This window comes from Rutidosis leptorrhynchoides, chromosome 5 (assembly GCF_046630445.1).
Source record: "Rutidosis leptorrhynchoides isolate AG116_Rl617_1_P2 chromosome 5, CSIRO_AGI_Rlap_v1, whole genome shotgun sequence".
NCBI lineage: Eukaryota > Viridiplantae > Streptophyta > Magnoliopsida > Asterales > Asteraceae > Rutidosis > Rutidosis leptorrhynchoides.
Window position 1 is genome coordinate 29,865,670 of NC_092337.1, and position 24,516 is coordinate 29,890,185.

General features: G+C 34.3%; 1 protein-coding gene across 1 annotated transcript; it reads left to right on the top strand.

Annotated features, from left to right (window-relative positions):
* Positions 1-18,203: 18,203 nt before the first annotated feature.
* LOC139848492 (uncharacterized) lies at positions 18,204-21,166 on the top strand. The gene is made up of 4 exons (XM_071838221.1): positions 18,204-18,279; positions 18,939-20,046; positions 20,194-20,509; positions 20,942-21,166. The coding sequence occupies exons 1-4, from the start codon at positions 18,204-18,206 to the stop codon at positions 21,164-21,166; spliced, it is 1,725 nt and encodes a 574-aa protein (XP_071694322.1).
* Positions 21,167-24,516: the final 3,350 nt, after the last annotated feature.

The window sequence follows — 24,516 nt, forward strand, 5'->3', positions numbered from 1 at the left end:
ATAGTTTTTAATTAACTAATCCAAAACAGCCCGCAGTGTTACTATGACGGCGTATGTCCGGTTTTACGTTATTTTTTGTGTTTCCAGGTTTTAAATCGTTAAGTTAGCATATCATATAGATATAGAACATGTGTTTAGTTGATTTTAAAAGTCAAGTTAGAAGGATTAACTTTATTTGCGAACAAGTTTATAATTAACTAAACTATGTTCTAGTGATTACAAGTTTAAATATTCGAATAAGATGGTTTTATATGTATGAATTGAATGATGTTATGAACATCATTACTACCTCAAGTTTAGTAGGTAAACCTACTGGAAGTGACAAAAATTGATCTAGCTTCAAAGGATTCTTGGATGGCTTGAAAGTTCTTGAAGTAGAATCATGACACGAAAACAAGTTCAAGTAAGATTTCCACTCGAAATAAGATTGTTATAGTTATAGAAATTGAATAAAAGTTTTAATATGAGTATTACCTTGAATTAGAATGATAACCTACTATAAAAAATAAAAATTTCTTGAGGTTGGATGATCACTTTACAAGATTGGAAGTGAGCTAGCAAACTTGGAAGTGTTCTTGGTGTGTTCTTGAGTAATTGTTTTGTAAGTAGATCTAGGTTAGCTAGATTGAGCTAGATTTTAATGAAGATGATGAAGAACACTTAGAACAATGGAAGAACACTTGAGAGAGTTCAATTTGATGCATGAAAGTTTGAAAATGAAAGTGTTTGTGTGTGTAACCTTTACGTGAACTTACATTGGTGATATAGGCTCCATTAGTTTGATTTTTAGTGTAATCATTCATGCTAGTTGCCAAAAGATGGTTCCAACATATTTAATGACTCACATGGTCTGCTAAGGAGCTGATAATTGAGTGTATATACCAATAGTAAATACATCTAGAAGCTGTGTATTGTACGAGTACGAATACGGGTGCATACGAGTAGAATTGTTGATGAAAACGAATGAGGACGTAATTGTAAGCATTTTTGTTAAGTAGAAGTACTTTGATATATGTCCTTAAGGCTTTCAAAATTGTACTAATACATCTTAAAATACTACATGTATATACATTTTAATGGAGTCGTTAAGTCATCGTTAGTCATTACATGTAAGTGTTGTTTTGAAACCTTTAAGTTAACGATCTCATTTAATGTAACTAACCCATTGTTTATTATATTTAATGAGATGTTAAATTATTACATTATCATGATATTATGATGTATGAATATCTCTTAATATGATATATATACACTAAAATATCGTTACAACGATAATCGTTACATATATGTCTCGTTTCGAAATCTTTAAGTTAGTAGTCTTGTTTTTACATATGTAGTTCATTGTTAACACACTTAATGATATACTTAGTTATAATTTTATCATGTTAAACACAGTGTATCAATATCTTAATATGATTCATATGTAATTAGTAAGACGTTGTTATAGCGATGATCGTTATATATATCGTTTCTTGTTTCTTAACGTAGTAATCTCATTTTTATGTATATAACTCATTGTTAATATACTTAGTGAGATACTTATTTATCATAATATCATGTTAACTATATCTATATCCATATATATATATATATATATATATATATATATATATATATATATATATATATATATATATATATATATATATATATATATATATATATATATATATATATATATATATATTTATATATATATATATATATATATCATGTCGTTTTTATAATTTTTAACGTTCGTGAATCACCGGTCAACTTGGGTGGTCAATTGTCTATATGAAACTCATTTCAAATAATCAAGTCTTAACAAATTTGATTGCTTAACATGTTGGAAACATTTAATCATGTAAATATAGTTTTCATTTAATATATGTAAACATGGAAAAGTTTGGGTCATTACAAATGACGTACAAATGACAAGCGAGTGTCTTAAAAAAGATGGCATAAACTTACATTTTAAAAGGGATTTTGTGTTTTGTATTATTTCAATTTGACAAAACATTTCGTATAATAATTGTTGCATACATTCAACAATATATTATACGTATAATTTAGATAAAATCATATTTTATATGTTGGTCTTGAGTTTATAGAATCCCTATTTTAGTCACTCACGGCGTGTTCAATTTTAAACTAATATTCTATATTAATATGTATATATTGAGCGCGCTAACTTAAGATCAATTTTAGTTTTTAATAAAACTCATCTTATTTAAAACTTTATACAAGAGTTTGGTTTAAATTTATTAAAATTCATAATTTTAATGTCAATTTTGAGCTTTATGTAAAAACTCTTTTTTATTAAAACTCATTTTATACTTTTATGAAAAACCATTTTCAAAATTATATATAAATTTACCAAACTCTTATTTGTGTTTAATTTGTAAAAAAAAAAATATTTTCTAGCATGCAAATATCCAATATTCAAACATGCAACATACAAACATAAACACAACAATTAATAGGTGCATAGCCAAGCCTTTTCCTAATCGGTTTTCGTGAGCCAAACGAAGGGACCGGGTCAATCTAAGAACATAACAAATATCCATATTCCTTTGTGATGTCTTGAAGCTCCCACTTGCCTAATCAACATTTGATGTTGCAAATGGCTCCAAAATTGCTTAGAACTCCATCTTGAATTTTCTTCATGTCTTGTTACATTTTATAGATAAAATATACAAGTCTACACTAATACTTTTACATCTCAAAATTAAACAAAACATGAAAAATAAAATTATTACAAACCATTATAAATGAAAAAATAATTTACAACCCAATCGAATTTCAACACGACCAAACATCACAAAATGGTCTAAAGCCTTTCTATGCACCATGCAACCTAATATATCAACTAGTATATATATAACAACTTCTACAACCATACATGCATGTAAAAGGAATGGTTGTAAAAAATAAAATAACTAAGTTGCATTTTAGAAATCTACAACTTTTCCTTTTTTAGAAAAAAAGTTGTTCATTTCTAATAATAAGAACAAGTTCTTATTGTATATAACACAAGTTTCTTAACACATGCAAAAGCGGCTCTTGATACCACTGAAGGGATTTGTATATGAATTTCTTAAAACCTATTTAGCAGCGGAAGCATGTACAATAATTTTTAAACCTTTCAAAAAAAACTCCCCACCAAGGATCCAATTGCATGTTGTTAAGAAAACTAAATAATAAATAGTGAGTTTAAAGACTACAACCTTTGAAGACTTTGAACTTGAGAAGTTATGGATGCTAAGAATACTAAGAAGCCAACGTAGCCTTCCTCTATCGGTAATCCACACGAAAACAAACTCCAATATCAACCGAATGCTAGTCCTTGACAACCTTTGAAAATAAGTATAAGAAACAACCTTTCTTATTTCTTATTTTAAAACTATATTATTCTATTAGTAATTCTTCCAAACTTGAAAGAAAACTTAGAATATATTGTAAGTAACTATTTTGATAATACTTGCAAATGTGTTTTTTCTAACTCTTATGATAATGTACGTATGTTCTCATACATTTAAAGAAACACACAAATAATTCATTATGAAAAGCAATGCATAATCATTTCACTTTAATCATGAAAGGCAACAAGTCATCATGAAAGACATTCTTTCATCATTTATGAAAAGCTAGGAAATATGTATATATGAAGGAGGGCCATGGCCTCCCCACATTTTTACGATAGTAGTGTAAATATGTTACTATTTGGGGTTAATTTTACTATATTTGTCCATGTGCCCCTCCTATAATTTGACCTAGGGTATGAATATTATGAGTATGAAGTCTTGCTTCTTAATTATTTTACTTTTTTTTTAATAATTAGGTAAGCACGCTTTTTTTAATTTCCATTTTGAAGTATATGATTTTTTTTCTTGCATTTTTTTAATATCCACTTAAATTTATTTATACATTTTTTAAGATCTATTTTAAAGTTTGATGTGTTAAATTGTTGTAACGACCCGTCAAAATCGCTATTGACGCGGCACGTTAATCATTGATTCTACAGTGAGGTTTTGACCTCTATATGATACGTTTTGATAAAATATTGCATTCATTAAAATAAGTGACTTTCTAAACATAGAAAGTTATAAACATGTGGACGAGTGCTTAGGTATAAGCAAAACCCCGAAATACATAAGTCTTTAATTTACAGGTTGACATCATAGTCCAATTATTTATTACACAACGCAGTTTTATTTTGAATGCAATAAACTTTGTACAAAGCATGAGAGACTCCATGCAGGCAACAAGCACATTACAGCGGAAGCATTCTAAGGACCTGAGAATAAAACATGCTAAAAAGTCAACACGAATGTTGGTGAGTTATAGGTTTAATTGCTCGAGTCATAAACATATATAAAGATAGACCACAAGATTTCATCGAAAGTTTATCAATAGATTCTACGTAACAGAGTACCCTGGTAACTAAACTTAATGCTATAGTGATAGTTACCCCATTTGTTTTAATACACGCAAATCAACGTGTCTTAAACTCAAATAACATACGTCCGTTAAAAGGCTAGCGCTCTAGCTCGGACGGGGATGTCAAGCCCTATGGATCCATATACAATTATTCGCGCCCACCAGTCCATATCCTATGTACTGGCAGCTACTAGTTACCAAAGCTAAGGGATTTTCGGTTTAAATCAGTGTAGAATTTAATATGTACTTGTGTCTTACCGCGTTTAAAATATATTGCATGTATTCTCAGCCCAAAAATATTTAAAGTATTTAAAAAGGGACACTATAAACTCACAGTTCAATATTGAGACTCAATATTGTAGGCAAATTGCGTAGACGTAATGATGGTAGACGACTGTATGGTTGGCCTTGGATTCAAGAACAATACCCCGAACAATACCTAATATTTCCTTATTTTAAAATGGTTTGAAACCCGAATTAAAAATACCCTCGAATATACTTTATTATTATTAAACTTAAAATTATAATTATAATTATAATTATAAATATAAAATTTACGTACAGAAGAAGAGAAAAGAAAGATGGTGTAATAAATTCGTCGAGCAAACTGCCTTTTTATAGGCATATTTCCATTTACTGTAGCTCATGCGATCACATGAGTTTTCAGTGTTTTTGCCATGCGATCGCATGGCCGCCTTATCCATTTTTGTTTGCTAGTTCGTCGACATCAAATAGTGTTTACTGTAATAAATAGTGTGTACTGTAGCAAATAGTGTACTGTAGCAAATAGTGTTTACTGTAGCAAATAGTGTTTTACTGTAGCAAATAGTGTTTACTGTAGCAAATAGTGTTTTTCACTGTAGCACTGTAGCAAAATACGGTTTCACTGTAGCAAATAGTGTTTTACTGTAGCAAAGTTATTTTTACTGCAGCAATTAGTGTTTTACTGTAGGAAAGTCGTTTTTACTTGTACACACACACACACACATATATATATATATATATATATATATATATATACATACATATAATTGTTCATGAATCGTCTAGAGTAGTCAAAGGTAATTGTATATATGAAACAGTTCTAAAATTTTTGAGACTCAATCTAACAGACTTTGTTTAACGTGTCAAAATAATAAATCGTATAGAGAATTGGTTTAAATAAGTCGAAATTTTTCGGGTCATTACAATTGTTCATATTGTTTACATTTATATCCGCCTCTTAATATCACAATAAATAGTCATTTTAAGATTCATGTTAACTATTTGCGTATAGAAGAACTACACGTACATATATGCAAAACGGTTTATACGTCAAATAGTTTTAGCCCTCCCAATATAGAAGTTCAAGTTCCGCCACCGGCTCCACCGTTTGTGTGTGGTAACGTGTTTTGAGGAAATATTTCTTGCATGTGTTTGGCACATTTTGTTTGGAGGCATATAATTGCATCTTATAATTTAATATGTGTATTTTAATGTTTACTCGGTGTTGCTACTTTGAATTGATGTTATTAATCTTTATTATTTACTCATCTATTCACACTATATATTTATAAAGATAAATATGTATAATAATGATAAATAAAAAATTGAAAGTATTACATAAAATTTCACAAAATTAAGGGGTGAGAATTGAAAATATTGAATAAAAGGGCTGAGGTGAAAATTGAACCTATATCTCCTTAATAATCACACACCCTTATCACCTAGTCTATCACTATCTTATATATATATATTGAACGACTGTTTCAACGTCATTCGGAGGGGACTTAACCACACGCGATCATATTGCCACACACACATGTTAAGAGGAAACTCACTCGCAAAGTTAACTGCCAAAGGCACAACCCCGCTTTAGGTTAACTGCATAGCTCTTACCAGAAGTGAACTCTAGAGGCACAACCTTGAAGAAAACCTTCCCCGTATTCGAACCCTGGTAGATTCTATTCAGCTGGCCAGTGCCCCACATAATGGAAACCCTGGATACCATTCATCTACCGCCTACTTGGTTATATATATATATATATATATATATACACACACACACACATTAATACTCTTGTCTTTTAAAAAAACTAATAATTGTGTAATGACTTTTGAGGACAAAAGGAAATCGTAAACTCCACTTTGACTTTTAGAATATATATAATAAAAGTTAGTATATTTTATCTGGCAAAATTAAGAATACATTAGATCATCAAAAAGGAAACATAAAAGGCCTTAATATACCCAAAGTCCACACTAGCAAGAGCCCGCAAAAACAAACACAATACAAAAAGGCTCAAAAATAGCCTACATAAAAAACAATCGAGTATACCAAGCATCAATCTCAGTCCAGGATGAACTCCATATTACTCCAGTAATAGCGTTTTCACTGTAGAACTGTAGCAAATAGTGTTTCACTGTAGCACTGTAGCAAATAGTGTTTACTGTAGAAAATAGTGCTTCACTATAGCACTGTAGCAAAATACGGTTTTACTGTAGCAAATTGTGTTTTACTGTAGCAAATAGTGTTTTACTGTAGCAAAGTCATTTTTACTGCAGCAATTAGTGTTTTACTGTAGGAAAGTCGTTTTTACTTGTACATATATATATATATATATATATATATATATATATATATATATATATATATATATATATATATATATATATATATATATATATATATATATATATATATATTTATATACATACATACATATAATTGTTCATGAATCGTCTAGAGTAGTCAAAGGTAATTGTATATATGAAACAGTTCTAAAATTTTTGAGACTCAATCTAACAGACTTTGTTTAACGTGTCAAAATAATAAATCGTATAGAGAATTGGTTTAAATAAGTCGAAATTTTTCGGGTCATTACAGTACCTCCCTGTTAAAGAAAATTTCATCCCGAAATTTTGAGTAGTACCTGTTTCATGAGCGATATCAGTGAACAAATGTGGATACTTTTGCTTCATTTGATCATCTCGTGCCCAAGTAAACTCGGGTCCTCGTCTTGCATTCCAACGAACCCTAACTATCGGTATTTTACTTTGTTTTAATTGTTTGACCTCACGGTCCATGATTTCAACAGGTTCTTCGACAAAATGGAGTTTATCATTGATTCGTATTTCGTCAAGAGGAATTATGACATCCTCTTCAGCTAAACATTTCTTCAAATTTGACACGTGAAATGTGTCGTGAACACTTCTAAGTTCTTGCGGTAGCTTTAATCGATAAGCAACTACTCCTATTTTTTCGGTGATTTCAAAGGGTCCTACATACCTAGGACTTAGCTTTCCTCGTTTACTGAATCGTACAACACCTTTCCAGGGTGATAATTTCAACATGACTTTGTTACACACTTGAAATTCTAGCGGTTTTCTTCTTACATCAGCATAACTCTTTTGGTGACTCATGGTCGTTTTCAATCGCTGTTGTATTTGAATGATCTTGTCTGTGGTTTCATGAATAATTTCTGGTCCAGTAAGTTGTCTTTCTCCTACTTCACTCCAACAGATAGGAGATCTGCACTTTCTACCGTAAAGTTTTTCAAATGGCACTGCGTTGATGCTCGTATGATAGCTGTTATTGTATGAAAATTCTGTCAACGGTAAGTGTCAATCCCAACTGGTTCCAAAGTCAATCACGCATGCCCGTAACATGTCTTCCAATGTTTGTATTGTTCTTTCACTTTGACCATCTGTCTGTGGGTGATAAGCGGTGCTCATATCTAATCGAGTTCCTAATGCTTTTTGTAATGATTTCCAAAAACGTGATGTGAATCGGGTGTCGCGATCAGATATGATGGAGATAGGTACACCATGCCTGGAAACTACTTCCTTCAAATATAGGCGTGCTAATCTTTCCATACTGTATGTCTCCTTTATTGGTAGGAAGTGAGCTGATTTAGTTAGACGATCAATTATCACCCAAATAGTATCATGACTACTTGCAGTCCTTGGCAATTTCGTAATGAAATCCATGGTTATTCTTTCCCATTTCCACTGCGGAATTTTTGGTTGTTGCAGTAATCCTGACGGCTTTTGGTGCTCAGCTTTGACCTTTGCACACGTCAAACATTTTCTTACATAAGTAGCAATTTCTGTCTTCATATTAGGCCACCAATAAAACTTCTTGAGATCGTGGTACATTTTTCCACTTCCTGGGTGAATTGAGTACCTCGTTTTGTGTGCTTCATCCAGTACTAGTTGCCTTAGGTTACCATGTTTTGGTACCCATATCCTACCAGCAAAATACAGGGTTCCATCGGCTTTTACTTCAAGTTGTTTTTCTAACCCTTTGCTCATTTCGCCTTTTTCGTTTTCTTCTTTTAAAGCTTCTAACTGTGCTGCTTGAATTTGCTTTGTAAGATCAGTACGAATTGTAATATTCAAAGCTCGGACCCTAAGAGGTTTTACTCTTTCTTTCCGACTTAGGGCATCAGCTACAACATTAGCCTTTCCGGGGTGGTAACGGATTTCACAATCGTAATCGTTTAACAACTCTACCCAGCGACGTTGCCTCATATTGAGTTGTTTTTGATCAAAAATATGCTGAAGACTCTTATGGTCAGCGTACACTGTACACTTGGTGCCATATAGATAGTGTCTCCATATTTTGAGTGCAAAAACTACTGCTCCAAGTTCCAAATCGTGCGTCGTATAGTTCTTTTTATGAATTTTTAGTTGTCGTGAGGCATATGCGATAACTTTTGTGTGTTGCATTAATACACATCCTAAACCTTGGCACGAAGCGTCACAATAGATCACGAAATCATCATTTCCTTCTGGTAATGACAAAATGGGTGCAGACTTTAACTTCTTCTTTAATAACTGGAATGAGGATTCCTGTTCCGTGGACCAATCATACTTCTTTCCCTTTTGAGGCAATGCAGTTAAGGGTTTGGCGATTCTAGAGAAATCTTGAATGAATCTTCGGTAGTAACCAGCAAGACCTAAGAATTGACGGATTTGTGTTGGAGTCTTCGGTGTTTCCCATTTACTAATGGCTTCGATCTTGGTAGGGTCAACTTTAATTCCATGTTTACTGACAACATCGCCCAAAAATTGTACTTCTTGTAACCAGAAATCACACTTCGAAAATTTTGCATACAATTCTTCTTTCTTGAGTATCTCTAGTACCAGTCTTAAGTATTGCTCATGTTCTTCCTTGTTCTTCGAGTAAATCAATATGTCGTCAATAAATACAATGACAAATTTGTCTAAATACGGTCTACAGATGCGATTCATTAGATCCATGAATACTGCTAGAGCATTAGTTAATCCAAAAGGCATGACTAAAAATTCATAGTGACCGTAACGGGTTCTGAACGCAGTTTTAGGAACATCTTCTTCTTTCACTCTCAGCTGATGATATCCGGAGCGTAGATCAATCTTAGAATAAACACTTGATCCTTGCAATTGATCAAACAAATCATTAATCCTCGGTAATGGGTACCGATTCTTGATCGTTAATTTGTTTAATTCTCGGTAATCTATGCACATTCTCATAGATCCATCCTTCTTCTTGACGAACAGAATAGGAGCACCCCAAGGTGAAAAACTAGGACGAATAAATCCACGGTCCGATAATTCTTGCAACTGGTCTTGTAATTCTTGCATTTCTGAAGGTGCAAGTCTATATGGAGATCGGGCTACAGGTGCAGCTCCTGGTATGAGATCAATCTGGAATTCTACACATCTGTGTGGAGGTAGCCCCGGTAATTCTTCTGGAAATACTCCGGGATATTCTCTTACAACCGGCATGTCATTAATGCTTCTTTATTCAGTATCGATCTTCTTTATGTGTGCGAGAATAGCATAACAACCTTTTCTTATAAGTTTCTGGGCCTTCATACAGCTGATAAAGTTCAGCTTTGAGTTGCTCTTCTCCCCATAAATCATTAATGACGTTTCATCCTTACGAGGGATGCGGATTACTTTCTCAGCGCAAACAACTTCCGCTCTTGTTTTGGACATCCAGTCCATGCCAACGATTACGTCAAAACTTCCTAATTCTACGGGTATCAAATCGATTTCGAAGGTTTCACCAGCGAGATTTATTTCGCAACCATGGCAAATTTTATCGGCTTTTATCAGTTTACCATTAGCTAATTCAATGGTATATTTATCGTCTAGAGGTAATGATGCACATTTTAGTTTAGAACTAAAGTCTTTACACATATAACTTCTATCAGCACCCGTATCAAACATAATAGAAGCTAGTTGATTATTAACAGTAAACGTACCCGTGACAAGATTAGGATCCTCACGTGCTTCACTGGTACTAACATTAAATGCCCTCCCACGTGCGGGTTCTTTGTTATTCTCCTTATCAGGGCATTGATTTATAAAGTGACCAGGCTTCCCGCATCGAAAACATTTCTTGACATCGGTCGGTTTTGTCTTTACTTCAAAAACGGTGGCATAACAATCTTTCGCCACATGTCCTTTCTTGTTGCACTTATCACAGACCACTTGGCAATAACCTGCATGATGTGTGTAACATCTTTTGCAGAACGGATGGGGTCCCTTATAGTTTGGACTTGCAGTTGCCCTATATTGTTTACCTTTAAAAGTTTCTTGTTTCTTTAGTTGAGTACTTTTGCCCTTATAGTCTTCCCATTTCCTCTTTCCTTCAGTTGTCTTGACTTCGGTAATTGGTGCCTTAATCGAACTCTCTGTAATCTGGTCCATGAGTTGGTGTGCCATTGTCATGGCTTCCTGCATCGTATTCGGTTTGGATGATGTAACATTTCCTTTGATATTGATCGATAAACCGTCAATATACATTTCTATCTTTCTTTTCTCGTTTGGCACCAATTCGGGACACAACAAGGCTAGTTCCATGAAACGCTTTTCATAGTTATTGAGATTCGTGCCGATAACCTTCAGATTACGTAACTCCGATTCCATTTTTCTGATCTCGTTTCGAGGACAGTACTCTTCGATTAGCATCTTTTTCAGTTCTTCCCAAGAGATATCATATGCCGTATCTATTCCTTCTGCTTTAGCATAATTGTTCCACCAAGTAAGTGCACCGTCTTGCAACGTGCACGAAGCATACTTTGACTTGTCTCCGTTCGCACAATTACTGATTTTGAAAACGGACTCCATCTTTTCAAACCACCGGGTTAGACCGACTGGTCCCTCGGTTCCACTAAATGTCTGTGGTTTGCATCCTTGAAAAGTTTTGTATGAGCATCCGTTTCGTGAGTTTGTGGTTATGGCTGCTGCTTTGGCTACTGCTTCGGCTGTTGCTTTTGCTGCCTCGGCTGCAGCAATTCTTTCATTCACACGTTTCTCGACTAGTTGCTCAAACTCAGCATCCGACATTTGAGACATGTTTCTTCAATAAACACAACAGATATAATTTAATATTATAGGTAAAATGAGTTGTCAATAGTTAATCGTAGCATATTAATAATATGAACCTATTATTATAAAAGCCTTTTCTTCTTATTAGCATTTTATAATTATTTCTAGGGTATTACCTACCCGTTAAGTTCATACATAATAGCTAGTACAAGGAATTAACTACTAAAATCCTAATAATATTTCACTATGAAAAATTATAGCGAGTTACTACATTATTATGTAATAAGTAGTAATAATACAAATAATCATTCCCTGCATTTATTATTAGTAAACCAAAATAATACAATACCATACAATACTGATATTTTACATATGCTTATTTTACATAACAAGATAGAGTAGCACACATAAGCAATAGAATAGCACATGGAAGATTTATGGTTGCGAGGTCGTTTATTCAGAACTATCAGAAACTTCTTCCCATTTGGTTCTCTCTGCCAATTGTTTATGTGCACATGGTCCGACAGACATTCTGGCAGTGTATTTAAGTTTTGGTTGAGGTTTTGAGGTACCCGTTGCCTCAGTGGGTTTAATACAATAAGGGTGGTTACGGATCGAATGGTCCTGTTCCTTTTTAATAATTAAGGACTTTTTATTATTGTGGTTGTTTTTATTATCTATAGCAAGTTGGAATTTCTCCTTAGTGACCTCTTTTATTTCATTAGCGAAATCCTTCTCCTTACTGATTTCGTCTGATGACGAACTGTCTGAGTCATGTGTAGGAGAATATGATGACGAACTGCGAGAATATGTACCGGTGGTCATGAACCGAAATCTGCCAGGCGTAATCGGCACAACCCGCCCGTCGGTGGTATATCTGGACCAATGTCCATATTTGTTTAGAAATGGACAATTCTCGTTTACTCCAGGGATCATGGGTCCATGCCAACGATACTGTGGCTCCGGAAAACTAAAGCTGGGTGGAGCTGGAACCTCCTCTGGGTTTACCGGGAGTTGAGATTCCCCGGCTAACACAATTTCTTCTTTAATAGGTATTGGAACGCCCTTTTCAGTTGTGGATAGAATAGATTCAGTGTCCGATTCCGAGTCGTACAAAATGATAGGATTAGAAGAAGTCATCTATCACATAATTGAAACAACAATTACGTTAGCATATAAATATATCACATATAATGTTTTTGACCAAATGATAAGCAAAAATCAATAAAAACAGATATGGTCATAGTCCAGACTCACTAATGCATCCTAACAATTACCAGTTAAACACACTAATGTAATTTCTGGTTCCCTATGACCTCAAGCTCTGATACCAACTGTAACGACCCGTCAAAATTGCTATTGACGCGGCACGTTAATCATTGATTCCACAGTGAGGTTTTGACCTCTATATGATACGTTTTGATAAAATATTGCATTCATTAAAATAAGTGACTTTCTAAACATAGAAAGTTATAAACATGTGGACGAGTGCTTAGGTATAAGCAAAACCCCGAAATACATAAGTCTTTAATTTACAGGTTGACATCACAGTCCAATTATTTATTACACAACGCAGTTTTATTTTGAATGCAATAAACTTTGTACAAAGCATGAGAGACTCCATGCATGCAACAAGCACATCACATCGGAAGCATTCTAAGGACCTGAGAATAAAACATGCTAAAAAGTCAATACGAATGTTGGTGAGTTATAAGTTTAATTGCTCGAGTCATAAACATATATAAAGATAGACCACAAGATTTCATCAAAAGTTTATCAATAGATTCTACGTAACAGAGCACCCTGGTAACTAAACTTAACGCTATAGTGATAATTAACCTATTTGTTTTAATACACGCAAATCAACGTGTCTTAAACTCAAATAACATACGTCCGTTAAAAGGCTAGCGCTCTAGCTCGGACGGGGATGTCAAGCCCTATGGATCCATATACAATTATTCGCGCCCACCAGTCCATATCCTATGTACTGGCAGCTACTAGTTACCAAAGCTAAGGGATTTTTGGTTTAACTCAGTGTAGAATTTAGTATGTACTTGTGTCTTATCGCGTTTAAAATAAATTGCATGTATTCTCAGCCCAAAAATATTTAAAGTATTTAAAAAGGGAGACTATAAACTCACAGTTCAATATTGAGACTCAATATTGTAGGCAAATTGCGTAGACGTAATGATGGTAGACGACTGTATGGTTGGCCTTGGATTCAAGAACAATACCCCGAACAATACCTAATATTTCCTTATTTTAAAACGGTTTGAAACCTGAATTAAAAATACCCTCGAATATACTTTATTATTATTAAACTTAAAATTAAAATTATAATTATAATTATAAATATAAAATTTACGTACAGAAGAAGAGAAAAGAAAGATGGTGTAATAAATTCGTCGAGCAAACTGCCTTTTTATAGGCATATTTCCATTTACTGTAGCTCATGCGATCGCATGAGTTTTCAGTATTTTTGCCATGCGATCGCATGGCCGCCTTATCCGTTTTTGTTTGCTAGTTCATCGACATCAAATAGCGTTTACTGTAGCAAATAGTATTTTACTGTAGCAATAGTGTTTACTGTAGCAAATAGTGGTTACTGTAGCAAATAGTGTTACTGTAGCAAATAGTGTTTTCACTGTAGCACTGTAGCAAAATACGGTTTTGCTGTAGCAAATAGTGTTTTACTGTAGCAAAGTCATTTTTACTGCAGCAATTAGTGTTTTACTGTAGGAAAGTCTTTTTTACTTGTACACACACACACATATATATATATATATATATATATATATATATATATACATACATGTAATTGTTCATGAATCGTCTAGAGTAGTCAAAGGTAATTGTATATATGAAACAGTTCTAAAATTTTTGAGACTCAATCTAACAGACTTTGTTTAACGTGTCAAAATAATAAATTGTATAGAGAATTGGTTTAAATAAGTCGAAATTTTTCGGGTCATTACAATTGTTCATATTGTTTACATTTATATCCGCCTCTTAATATCACGATAAATAGTCATTTTAAGATTCATGTTAACTATTTGCGTATAGAAGAACTACACGTACATATATGCAAAACGGTTTATACGTCAAATAGTTTTAGCCCTCCCAATATAGAAGTTCAAGTTCCGCCACCGGCTCCACCGTTTGTGTGTGGTAACGTGTTTTGAGGAAATATTTCTTGCATGTGTTTGGCACATTTTGTTTGGAGGCATATAATTGCATCTTATAATTTAATATGTGTGTTTTAATGTTTACTCGGTGTTGCTACTTTGAATTGATGTTATTAATCTTTATTATTTACTCATCTATTCACACTATATATTTATAAAGATAAATATGTATAATAATGATAAATAAAAAATTGAAAGTATTACATAAAATTTCACAAAATTAAGGGGTGAGAATTGAAAATATTGAATAAAAGGGCTGAGGTGAAAATTGAACCTATATCTCCTTAATAATCACACACCCTTATCACCTAGTCTATCACTATCTTATATATATATTGAACGACTGTTTCAACGTCATTCGGAGGGGACTTAACCACACGCGATCATATTGCCACACACACATGTTAAGAGGAAACTCACTCGCAAAGTTAACTGCTAAAGGCACAACCCCGCTTTAGGTTAACTGCATAGCTCTTACCAGAAGTGAACTCTAGAGGCACAACCTTGAAGAAAACCTTCCCCGTATTCGAACCCTGGTAGATTCTATTCAGCTGGCCAGTGCCCCACATAATGGAAACCCTATATACCATTCATCTACCGCCTACTTGGTTATATATATATATATATATATATATATATATATATATATATATATATATATATATATATATATACACACACACACACACACACATTAATACTCTTGTCTTTTAAAAAAACTAATAATTGTGTAATGACTTTTGAGGACAAAAGGAAATCGTAAACTCTACTTTGACTTTTAGAATATATATAATAAAAGTTACTATATTTTATCTGGCAAAATTAAGAATACATTAGATCATCAAAAAGGAAACATAAAAGGCCTTAATATACCCAAAGTCCACACTAGCAAGAGCTCGCAAAAACAAACATAATACAAAAAGGCTCAAAAACAGCCTACATAAAAAACAATCGAGTATACCAAGCATCAATCTCAGTCCAGGATGAACTACATATTACTCCAGTACAACTTCCACAAATTCGCCACTTTTAAAACAACATTCGATTGTTTGACCTTCCATGTCAACAATTTGCATTGAATATACCTATGAATAACCTTGCTTAATTCATCTTCAGATCTCCTCCTTTGTTTAAGTGTTCTGAAATTTCTCTCTTTCCAAATATAATACACACAAGCAGCCACCGTAAGCCTATTGATAATGCTCCAAACATTATCAGTGTAAGGGTTCTGCATAAGAATATTAATGATACCTTACAAATGATTTAGAAGCCTTTTAAAAAACAATCTTGACTTCAAGCTCTTTCAGACTTTCAAGTTATAATCACATAAGAAAAACAAACAGCTTATCGAATCTTTAACCTTTCCACACAAAACACATTTGAAACACTGAATTGGCATCCGTTTTTGAATTCTGTCTTGAGTGTTGAGTCTTTTCAAAATAGCAAGCCACAAGATAAATGCATGCTTTGGATCAAACAAATTAAATCTTACCACATTATGCCATTCAACTTTGTTTCTATTATTTCTGAGATCCATCCACTCTTGATGAGTGTAGTAATTTACTTTCATCCCCTCATTTGTTACCCAAACATTAATATCACTGCAATTTTCAGCTTTAATCCCAATATGTGGTTTAACCTTTTCTCTGAGATTCAATAAGTATATCTATCCCGAACTATTATGATTGATTTTTGCATCCCAAATATTACCACCTTTTAGCTTGATCAATTTGACCCATTTACTCCCATAAGGTGTATTTTATCCCAAAAGATTTTTTTTTGGGTAATAATCCTCCAAAGATGTTAAACCATTAAAATCTCATTCACTAGAGGCTTCAACCCCAATCCCGCTTGATCCTTTGAGACACATACATCTTTCTAGGCAACATTTTCTTTTCCCCTTGAACATCATCAAATTAACACCAAAGAAATCCTTTAAAAACCTTATCAATTTCCTTAATAACACCACTGAGAAGAACATGTCTAGTATATTTTCATATAAGATTAAACATATTCCACCAATTGTAATCTCCCAACATAAGTCGGTTTTTTGTTTTTTCAATTATTCAGCTTGATTATCACCTTATCAACTAAACTCTTTCCGTCCTTAATTCCCATCTTTTTAACTAAAAGAGAAACACCCAAAAAATTTGATAGGCAACTTCCTAACTTCAAAAGGCAAGATCTTAACAATTTTACTTTACATATATAAAGAAACACTTCAAAAGAAGATTATGTTTTTGGTCATATTCATATTCATGTTCATATTCATATACTCATGTATATACTTTATTAGTCAATGGGGCATGAATAGTAACTCATAGCTTTTTTATTTTTCTATGTTTTATTTATTATTATTTTTAATTTATGTATTGCAATTAAAATTTGAAATCAAAAAATAAAATTATTTGAAATTTATTCAACAATTTTTTATACACTTTGATAGAGTGTACTTCCTCTGTCCCAATTTTATTGTAATTATAAATATATGGAGCGAAATCATTTTTTTATAGCAACACAAAGATCATCCCTTATGGTGTTATATCTTTAATTACTTAAATCAATGTAGTCTCATTAATTTATTGGTCCATTTTTGATATATAAAAATGAGAAGTTATGAACGTTAAAATTTTAAATACGTATAAAAAAATATATTGCTGCTAAAAAGCTATATCATAGATAACAAAAAAAGTTACTATTGAAAATAAGCTACAATGTTATTTTGATTGACTTATTAAACATGTCATTACATACACATTAGGTATACTTCTCGCACCAACGAGCGGGCTCAATGTCACTCGTTAGGCAACAAAACAGATACCTGTCCAAATTCATCTAACACCTTCTCAATAATCTTTATGGACCAATCATCTCCATGACACGTGACCTACAAATCATCAGCAAAGCAAATGTGAGAAATTTGTATACCCTTACATCTGTAATGATACTTAAAGTGTTTGCTATCTTTAATATCCTTTTTCACAATCAAAGCAAGCACATCCATGACTAAAGTAGATAAGTAAGCAGGAATTGGATCTCCTTACCTAAGCCCTCTATCACCTTTGAATTACCCTTGAATCTCCCCATTTACATAGAATTATAGGTGTTTGTGACGCAGGCTAAATTCCATTAAATCATATTGCTATGAAAACCAAATCTCACCGAAATATCTTTTAGAAACCTCCAATTTATAGTATCATAGGCGTTATGAATATCAATCTTAAGAGTACACCTTTTAGGTCCCCTTACTCTACTGTATCCCTTTAAAATATCCCGAGTAACTAAAATATTATCATGAATAGACCTCTCTGGGATAAAAGCATTTTGGTTGCAGCTAACCAATTTATCCATTCCACCTTTCAATTTGCTGGTTAATACTTTGCTAATGCATTTATATAAGACATTTCAACATGCAATAGGCCTAAACTCGGACACCTTATTAGAGTGTCTATCTTGCCGTCGTCGGAGCTCCTACGCGCCGCCTGGAGCAACCGTCGGAGGGACGACTTTATCGCATAAGAAACTACCAATTTTTTCGGCTAGCTACACTGTGCCCTGTCGACCACCGCCGTCAGCTACCGAAAATTAAATTTTCCGACCGGTTACCTCTACCTTTATCTCTTTGTGCTAACTTTTTCTCTGATTTCCCGCTTGTTTTTGCGTATCTACAGCTGCCTTTTTCACTAATAATATACAAGTAGCAATTGAATCTGAAACTGACTTGTTCCTTTATTTATTTATCTGGTCTAGTATTGTATTTTAAATTAGCTCTTTATTTATTTATCTAGTAGCAATTGAATCTGAAATTGACTTATACCATCTTCATTTATTTAGTTTTTAATTAACTGGTAATATAGATATTCCCATACCCTTACACTTAATAATTGGACACTGTTTTTCTTAGTTTTTTATAATAATTTAACTTATTCATTTTTTTTTTACTTGTACTGGGTCACCTTTTTAGTGAATAAAGTAATATAGATCCTACGCGTACTTATGGTCACTTGAGGTCATGTTCTCCTAATTTAGGGGCGGGTAGGCCTAGAGGGGTTAGAGGTGGTTGTAGGGTAGCCACCCTTGGTAGGATTAGAGTGGGTAGCTGGAATATAGGAACCTTGACTGGTAAGAGGATTGAGCTCGTTGATACCTTTCGTAAGAGTAATGTAGACATTGTGTGTGTTCAAGAGACTATATGGAAGGGTGAAGAGGCGATAGAGATTGAGGACTATAAGTTGTGGTACTCGGGTTCTAGGATAGCACGGAACGGGGTAGGTATCTTTTTAGGTAAACTACATATAGATAACGTCGTTGACGTGGGCAGGTTTAGCGATAGGATTATGTCGGTTAGTTTAATTATTAAGGAGGAGACTTTCACGGTCATTAGTGCATACGCACCTCATGCGGGTTTAGGTGATGCCGAAAAGAAGAGTTTCTGGGAATTGTTAGATGAGGTGGTGAGGGGGTGCCCAGCGGACCATCGACTGATTATAGGTGGTGATCTGAATGGATATATAGGAGCGAAGACAGAAGGTTATGAGGGAGCCCATGAGGGCTTTGGGTTTGGTCCTAGAAATGAAGAGGGGCGCTCAATTCTTGAGTTTGCCATTGCCCACGAGTTGGTGGTAGCAAACTCTTTCTTCAAGAAGAGGGATGCTCAGTTAGCCACTTTCCATAGCGGGGATCGTAGCACCCAGATTGACTTTTTGCTTCTTCGTAAAGGGAAACTTAGGACCTGTAGGGACTGTAAGGTCCTTCCAGCTTTGACGTGCTCCTCCCAGCACAGATTGCTGGTCATGGACCTAGTCACTAAGGGAAGAGTTGGCAGGAGGGCTAGGGTTGTACAACCTAGAATCCTTTGGAAGAACCTCTATGGAGCGAATGCGGAGACTTTTAGAGCGAATGTTGTTGAGAGATTGAGTGTAGAAGGGGATAACGTTGCCCCTACAGAAGCAGACCAGTTATGGAATCGCATGGCGTCCACTATCAGAGATGTGGCAAAAGAGACCTTAGGAATGGCTACAGGGACATCGAGAGCCCATAAGAGTAGAAGAGAGTCGTGGTGGCTTAGTGACAATGTCCAAACAAAAGTCGCTTTAAAGCAGGCGAGGTTTAGGGAGCTCATTACTCTTGGAGAAGGGTCACATGAAGAGAGAACTAGGGTAGAAGAAAGATATAAAGAAGCTAAAAGAGAAGCAAAGAAGGCCGTAGCAATTGCAAAAGACAAAGCATACGAAGATTTATATAGGAAACTAGACTCTAAAGAGGGAGCTAATGACGTATATAGGATAGCCAAAGCTAGGGAGCGAAGAAGCAGGGACTTAGGTAACATCAAATATATCAAGGATGTAGCGGGTCAAAGTATAGTAAGAGAAGATCTTATTAGGAAAAGATGGGAAGATTATTTTGCATCTCTTTTCGGTAGGGGAAGACCAGAGCGGAACGGTGAATCCTACGAGGTTCGGGAGTTTCAAAACAACTGTTTCTGCACGATGATTAACGAGGAGGAAGTTAGATTGGCCCTACGAAAGATGGGGAGAAACAAAGCAGTAGGACCGGATCAAATTCCGATTGAGGCGTGGAAGTGCCTAGGAGGCGATGGGGTTAGATTGTTGACAAACCTTTTCAACACGACGTTTAGAAGCGCAAATATGCCTATGGAATGGAGACTCAGTGAGGTTATTCCTATTTACAAGAACAAGGGAGATGCGCAAATATGTAGTAATTATAGAGGCATAAAGTTACTTAGTCATACTATGAAGCTTTGGGAAAGAGTGATGGAGACGAGGCTCCGACGCGAGACAAAGGTTTCAGAGAACCAATTCGGTTTCATGCCAGGTCGCTCGTCGATGGAAGCGATTCACATAGTTAGAAGCCTTATGGAGAAGTGTAGGGAAAAACAAAAGAACCTACACATGGCATTCTTAGACTTGGAAAAAGCTTATGATTGTGTCCCGCGTGAGCTGATTTGGAAGACGCTTAATGTTAGGGGTGTCCCAAGTAGATATATAAGATCTATTAGAGATATGTACGAGGGGGCGAAGACTCGTGTACGTACGACGGTAGGAAACACAGAGTTTTTCCCTGTTGAGGTAGGTCTACATCAAGGATCTGCCCTTAGCCCTTATCTTTTTGCTTTGATCCTAGACGAGTTGACTCATAGGATACAGGACAACATCCCATGGTGCCTGATTTTCGCCGACAATATTGTATTAGTTTCGGATTCCCAGGATGAGCTTAACAGAAGGCTTGAGCAATAGAGGATCGCCTTAGAATCAAATGGCCTACGGATTAGCAGACTTAAATCGGAGTACCTTAGATGTGATTTCAAGAAAAGTGAAGAGAAACACGACGATATAGTGGATATCCAAATTGGGGATCAGATTTTACCCCCGCAAGGGTCCTTTAGATATTTAGGCTCGATGCTTCACAATTCGGGAAGGATAGATGAGGACGTGACGCATCGTATACGTGTAGGATGGTTGAAGTGGAGGGCTGCGAAAGGGGTGTTGTGCGACAAGAAGGTGCCCCTTAAGCTGAAAGGGAAATTCTTCAAGGTGGCAATCAGACCAGCCATGTTGTACGGATCAGAGTGTTGGCCAATGACGAAGGCCCAAGAGAGGAGAATGGAGGTGGCAGAAATGAGGATGCTTAGATGGACGTGTGGTAAGACCATGCTAGATATGATACCAAATGGAGTTTTTAGGGAGAAATTGGAAGTTGGGAACATCATCAACAAACTTAGGGAAGGACGACTTAGATGGTTTGGGCATGTCAGGAGGCGCCCAATTTTAGCCCCGGTTAGGAGAGTCGAGACCCTCGTTGTTGGCGGCGTAAGGAGAAGGGGTAGACCTAGACGTAGGATGGAGGATAGATTGAAGCTGGACATGAAAGAGCTTCTACTAACGGAGGACATGACTTTTGATAGGAGCCTGTGGAGGAGTAGAATTAGGATAATTGAGTAAGTTGTTTTTTTTTTTTTCAATGTTTTTATTACATTTATTGTACAACTACATACATAACTATAACTAGTTATTCTATAGTTACACTATATATACCCCTCCACATAGTATATATGCACCTGTATCTATTTATATGTATTTAGGCTATATACATGTACCGTTGCATATGTGTGTATCTATATATGTATCTATGTATCTAAGTAACATGTATTGGTGTATGTATGATTGTCTGTCTTGTTTCTGTACCTAGGTATATATATCTACGAATTTATCTATATGTATATATGTTTAAGCATGGGTTTTTATCCATGCTTATGTGTGGTGCGTGTGTATATATATATATATATATATATATATATATATATATATGTATTTATTTTGTTTGTCTGTATGTCTACTTGATTTTAAATGGTTTTGTGCTCTATATGATTCATGCTATTTGCCCTACTGTTGTGCAATACTGCTATTTGTGTTCCCTTTTTGGTTACTGTGTTTGGTTGCATCTTGCTAGGCGCACATAACCCTTACAGGTACGTATCTTTTGCCCTATCTATTTCGTTTTTATGAGCACTTCTGGCCGGAGGTCCTTTTTGGAAGCAATCTCTTTTGCTCTAGAGTAGAGGGAGGGACGACCTTATCTAGGCGCGGGTTCTATACTCGCGGGTGGAGTAGCGACTTCCTTCTAATCTAGGGTACGAGGAATGATTGTCTACACCCACCTCTCCCATACCCCACTTTTGTGGGATTGGGTATTGTTGTTGTTGTTGTTGTTGTTGTTGTGATAGTTTACCAGATTTAAAGAACTCCTTCACAGCCTCACACACATCTTGACCCACTATATTCCAAGCTTTCTTAAAAAACTGAGATGAATATCCATCATGTAGTGACCCGAACTTTTCCATGTTTATATATATTTAATGAATTTGATATTTACATGATTAAGTGTTTCCAACATGTTAAGCAATCAAACTTTTTAAGACTTGATTAATTGAAATAGGTTTCATATAGACAATTGACCACCCAAGTTGACCGGTGATTCACGAACGTTAAAACTTGTAAAAACTATATGATGACATATATATGATTATATATATAGTTAACATGATATTATGATAAGTAAGTATCTCATTAGGTATTTTAACAATGAGTTATATACATAAAATTGAGTTTATTGAATTAAGAAACTCGAAACGATATATATAACGATTATCGTTATAACAACGTCTTACTAAATACATATGAATCATATTAAGATATTGATACACTATGTTTAATCATGATAAATGATAAGTAAACATGTCATTAAGTGTATTAACAATGAACTACATATGTAAAAACAGGACTACTAACTTAATGATTTCGAAACCAGACATATATGTACCGATTATCGTTGTAACAATATTTAACTGTATATATATCATACTAAGATATACTAATATATCATAATATCATGATAATGTAATAATTTAACATCTCTTTAGTTATAATAAACAATGGGTTAACAACATTTAACAAGATCATTAACCTAAAGGTTTCAAAACAACACTTACATGTAACGACTAACGATGACTTAGCGACTCAGTTAAAATGTATATACATGTAGTGTTTTAAAATGTATTCATACACTTTTGAAAGACTTCAAGACACTTATCAAAGTACTTCTACTTAACAAAAATGCTTACAATTACATCCTCATTCATTTTCATCAACAATTCTACTCGTATGCACTCGTATTTGTACTCGTACAATATACAGCTTCTAAACGAATTTACTATTGGTATATACACTCCAATGATCAGCTCTTAGCAGCCCATGTGAGTCACCTAACCATGTGAGAACCATCATTTAATATCTATCATGAAATATCTCACAAAATTACAAACTAATGGAGCCTATATGGGGAGACTAAGTTCATGTGAATGATGGCACTCACAAACACTTTCATTTTGCAACTTACATGCATCAAACTACTCTCTCTCTCAAGTGTTCTTCCATTGTTCTAAGTGTTCTTCATCATCTTCATCAAAATCTAGCTCAATCTAGTTCATAAATCCATACATAAACCAAGTTATAAAACAACTACTCAAGAACACACCAACAACACTTCCAAGTTTGCTAGCTTACTTCCAATCTTGCAAATCCACTTTGAGTGATCATCCAACCTCAAGAAATCTTTCTTATTTACAGTAAGATATCTTTCTAATACAAGGTAATACTCATATTCAAACTTTGATTCAATTTCTATAACTATAACAATCTTATTTCGAGTGGAAATCTTACTTGAACTTGTTTTCGTGTCATGATTTTGCTTCAAGAACTTTCAAGTCATCCAAGGATCCTTTGAAGCTAGATCTATTTTTCTAATTTCCAGTAGGTTTATCCACAAAACTTGAGGTAGTAATGATATTCATAACATCATTCGATTCATATATATAAAACTACCTTATTCGAAGGTTTAAACTTGTAATCACTAGAACATAGTTTAGTTAATTCTAAACTTGTTCGCAAACAAAAGTTAATCCTTCTAACTTGACTTTTAAAATCAACTAAACATAGGTCTATATCTATATGATATACTAACTTAATGATTTAGAACCTGAAAACACGAAAAACACCGTAAAACCGGATATACGCCGTCGTAGTAACAC

Coding starts and splice junctions, on each gene's coding strand:
- LOC139848492 (XM_071838221.1), top strand. CDS start 18,204: ATGAATAGACCTCTCTGGGATAAAAGCATTTTGGTTGCAGCTAACCAA. Junction 20,047..20,193: donor CTCATTACTCTTGGAGAAGG/GTCACATGAAGA, acceptor TGACGTATATAG/GATAGCCAAAGCTAGGGAGC. Junction 20,510..20,941: donor AGTGCCTAGGAGGCGATGGG/GTTAGATTGTTG, acceptor GATATGTACGAG/GGGGCGAAGACTCGTGTACG.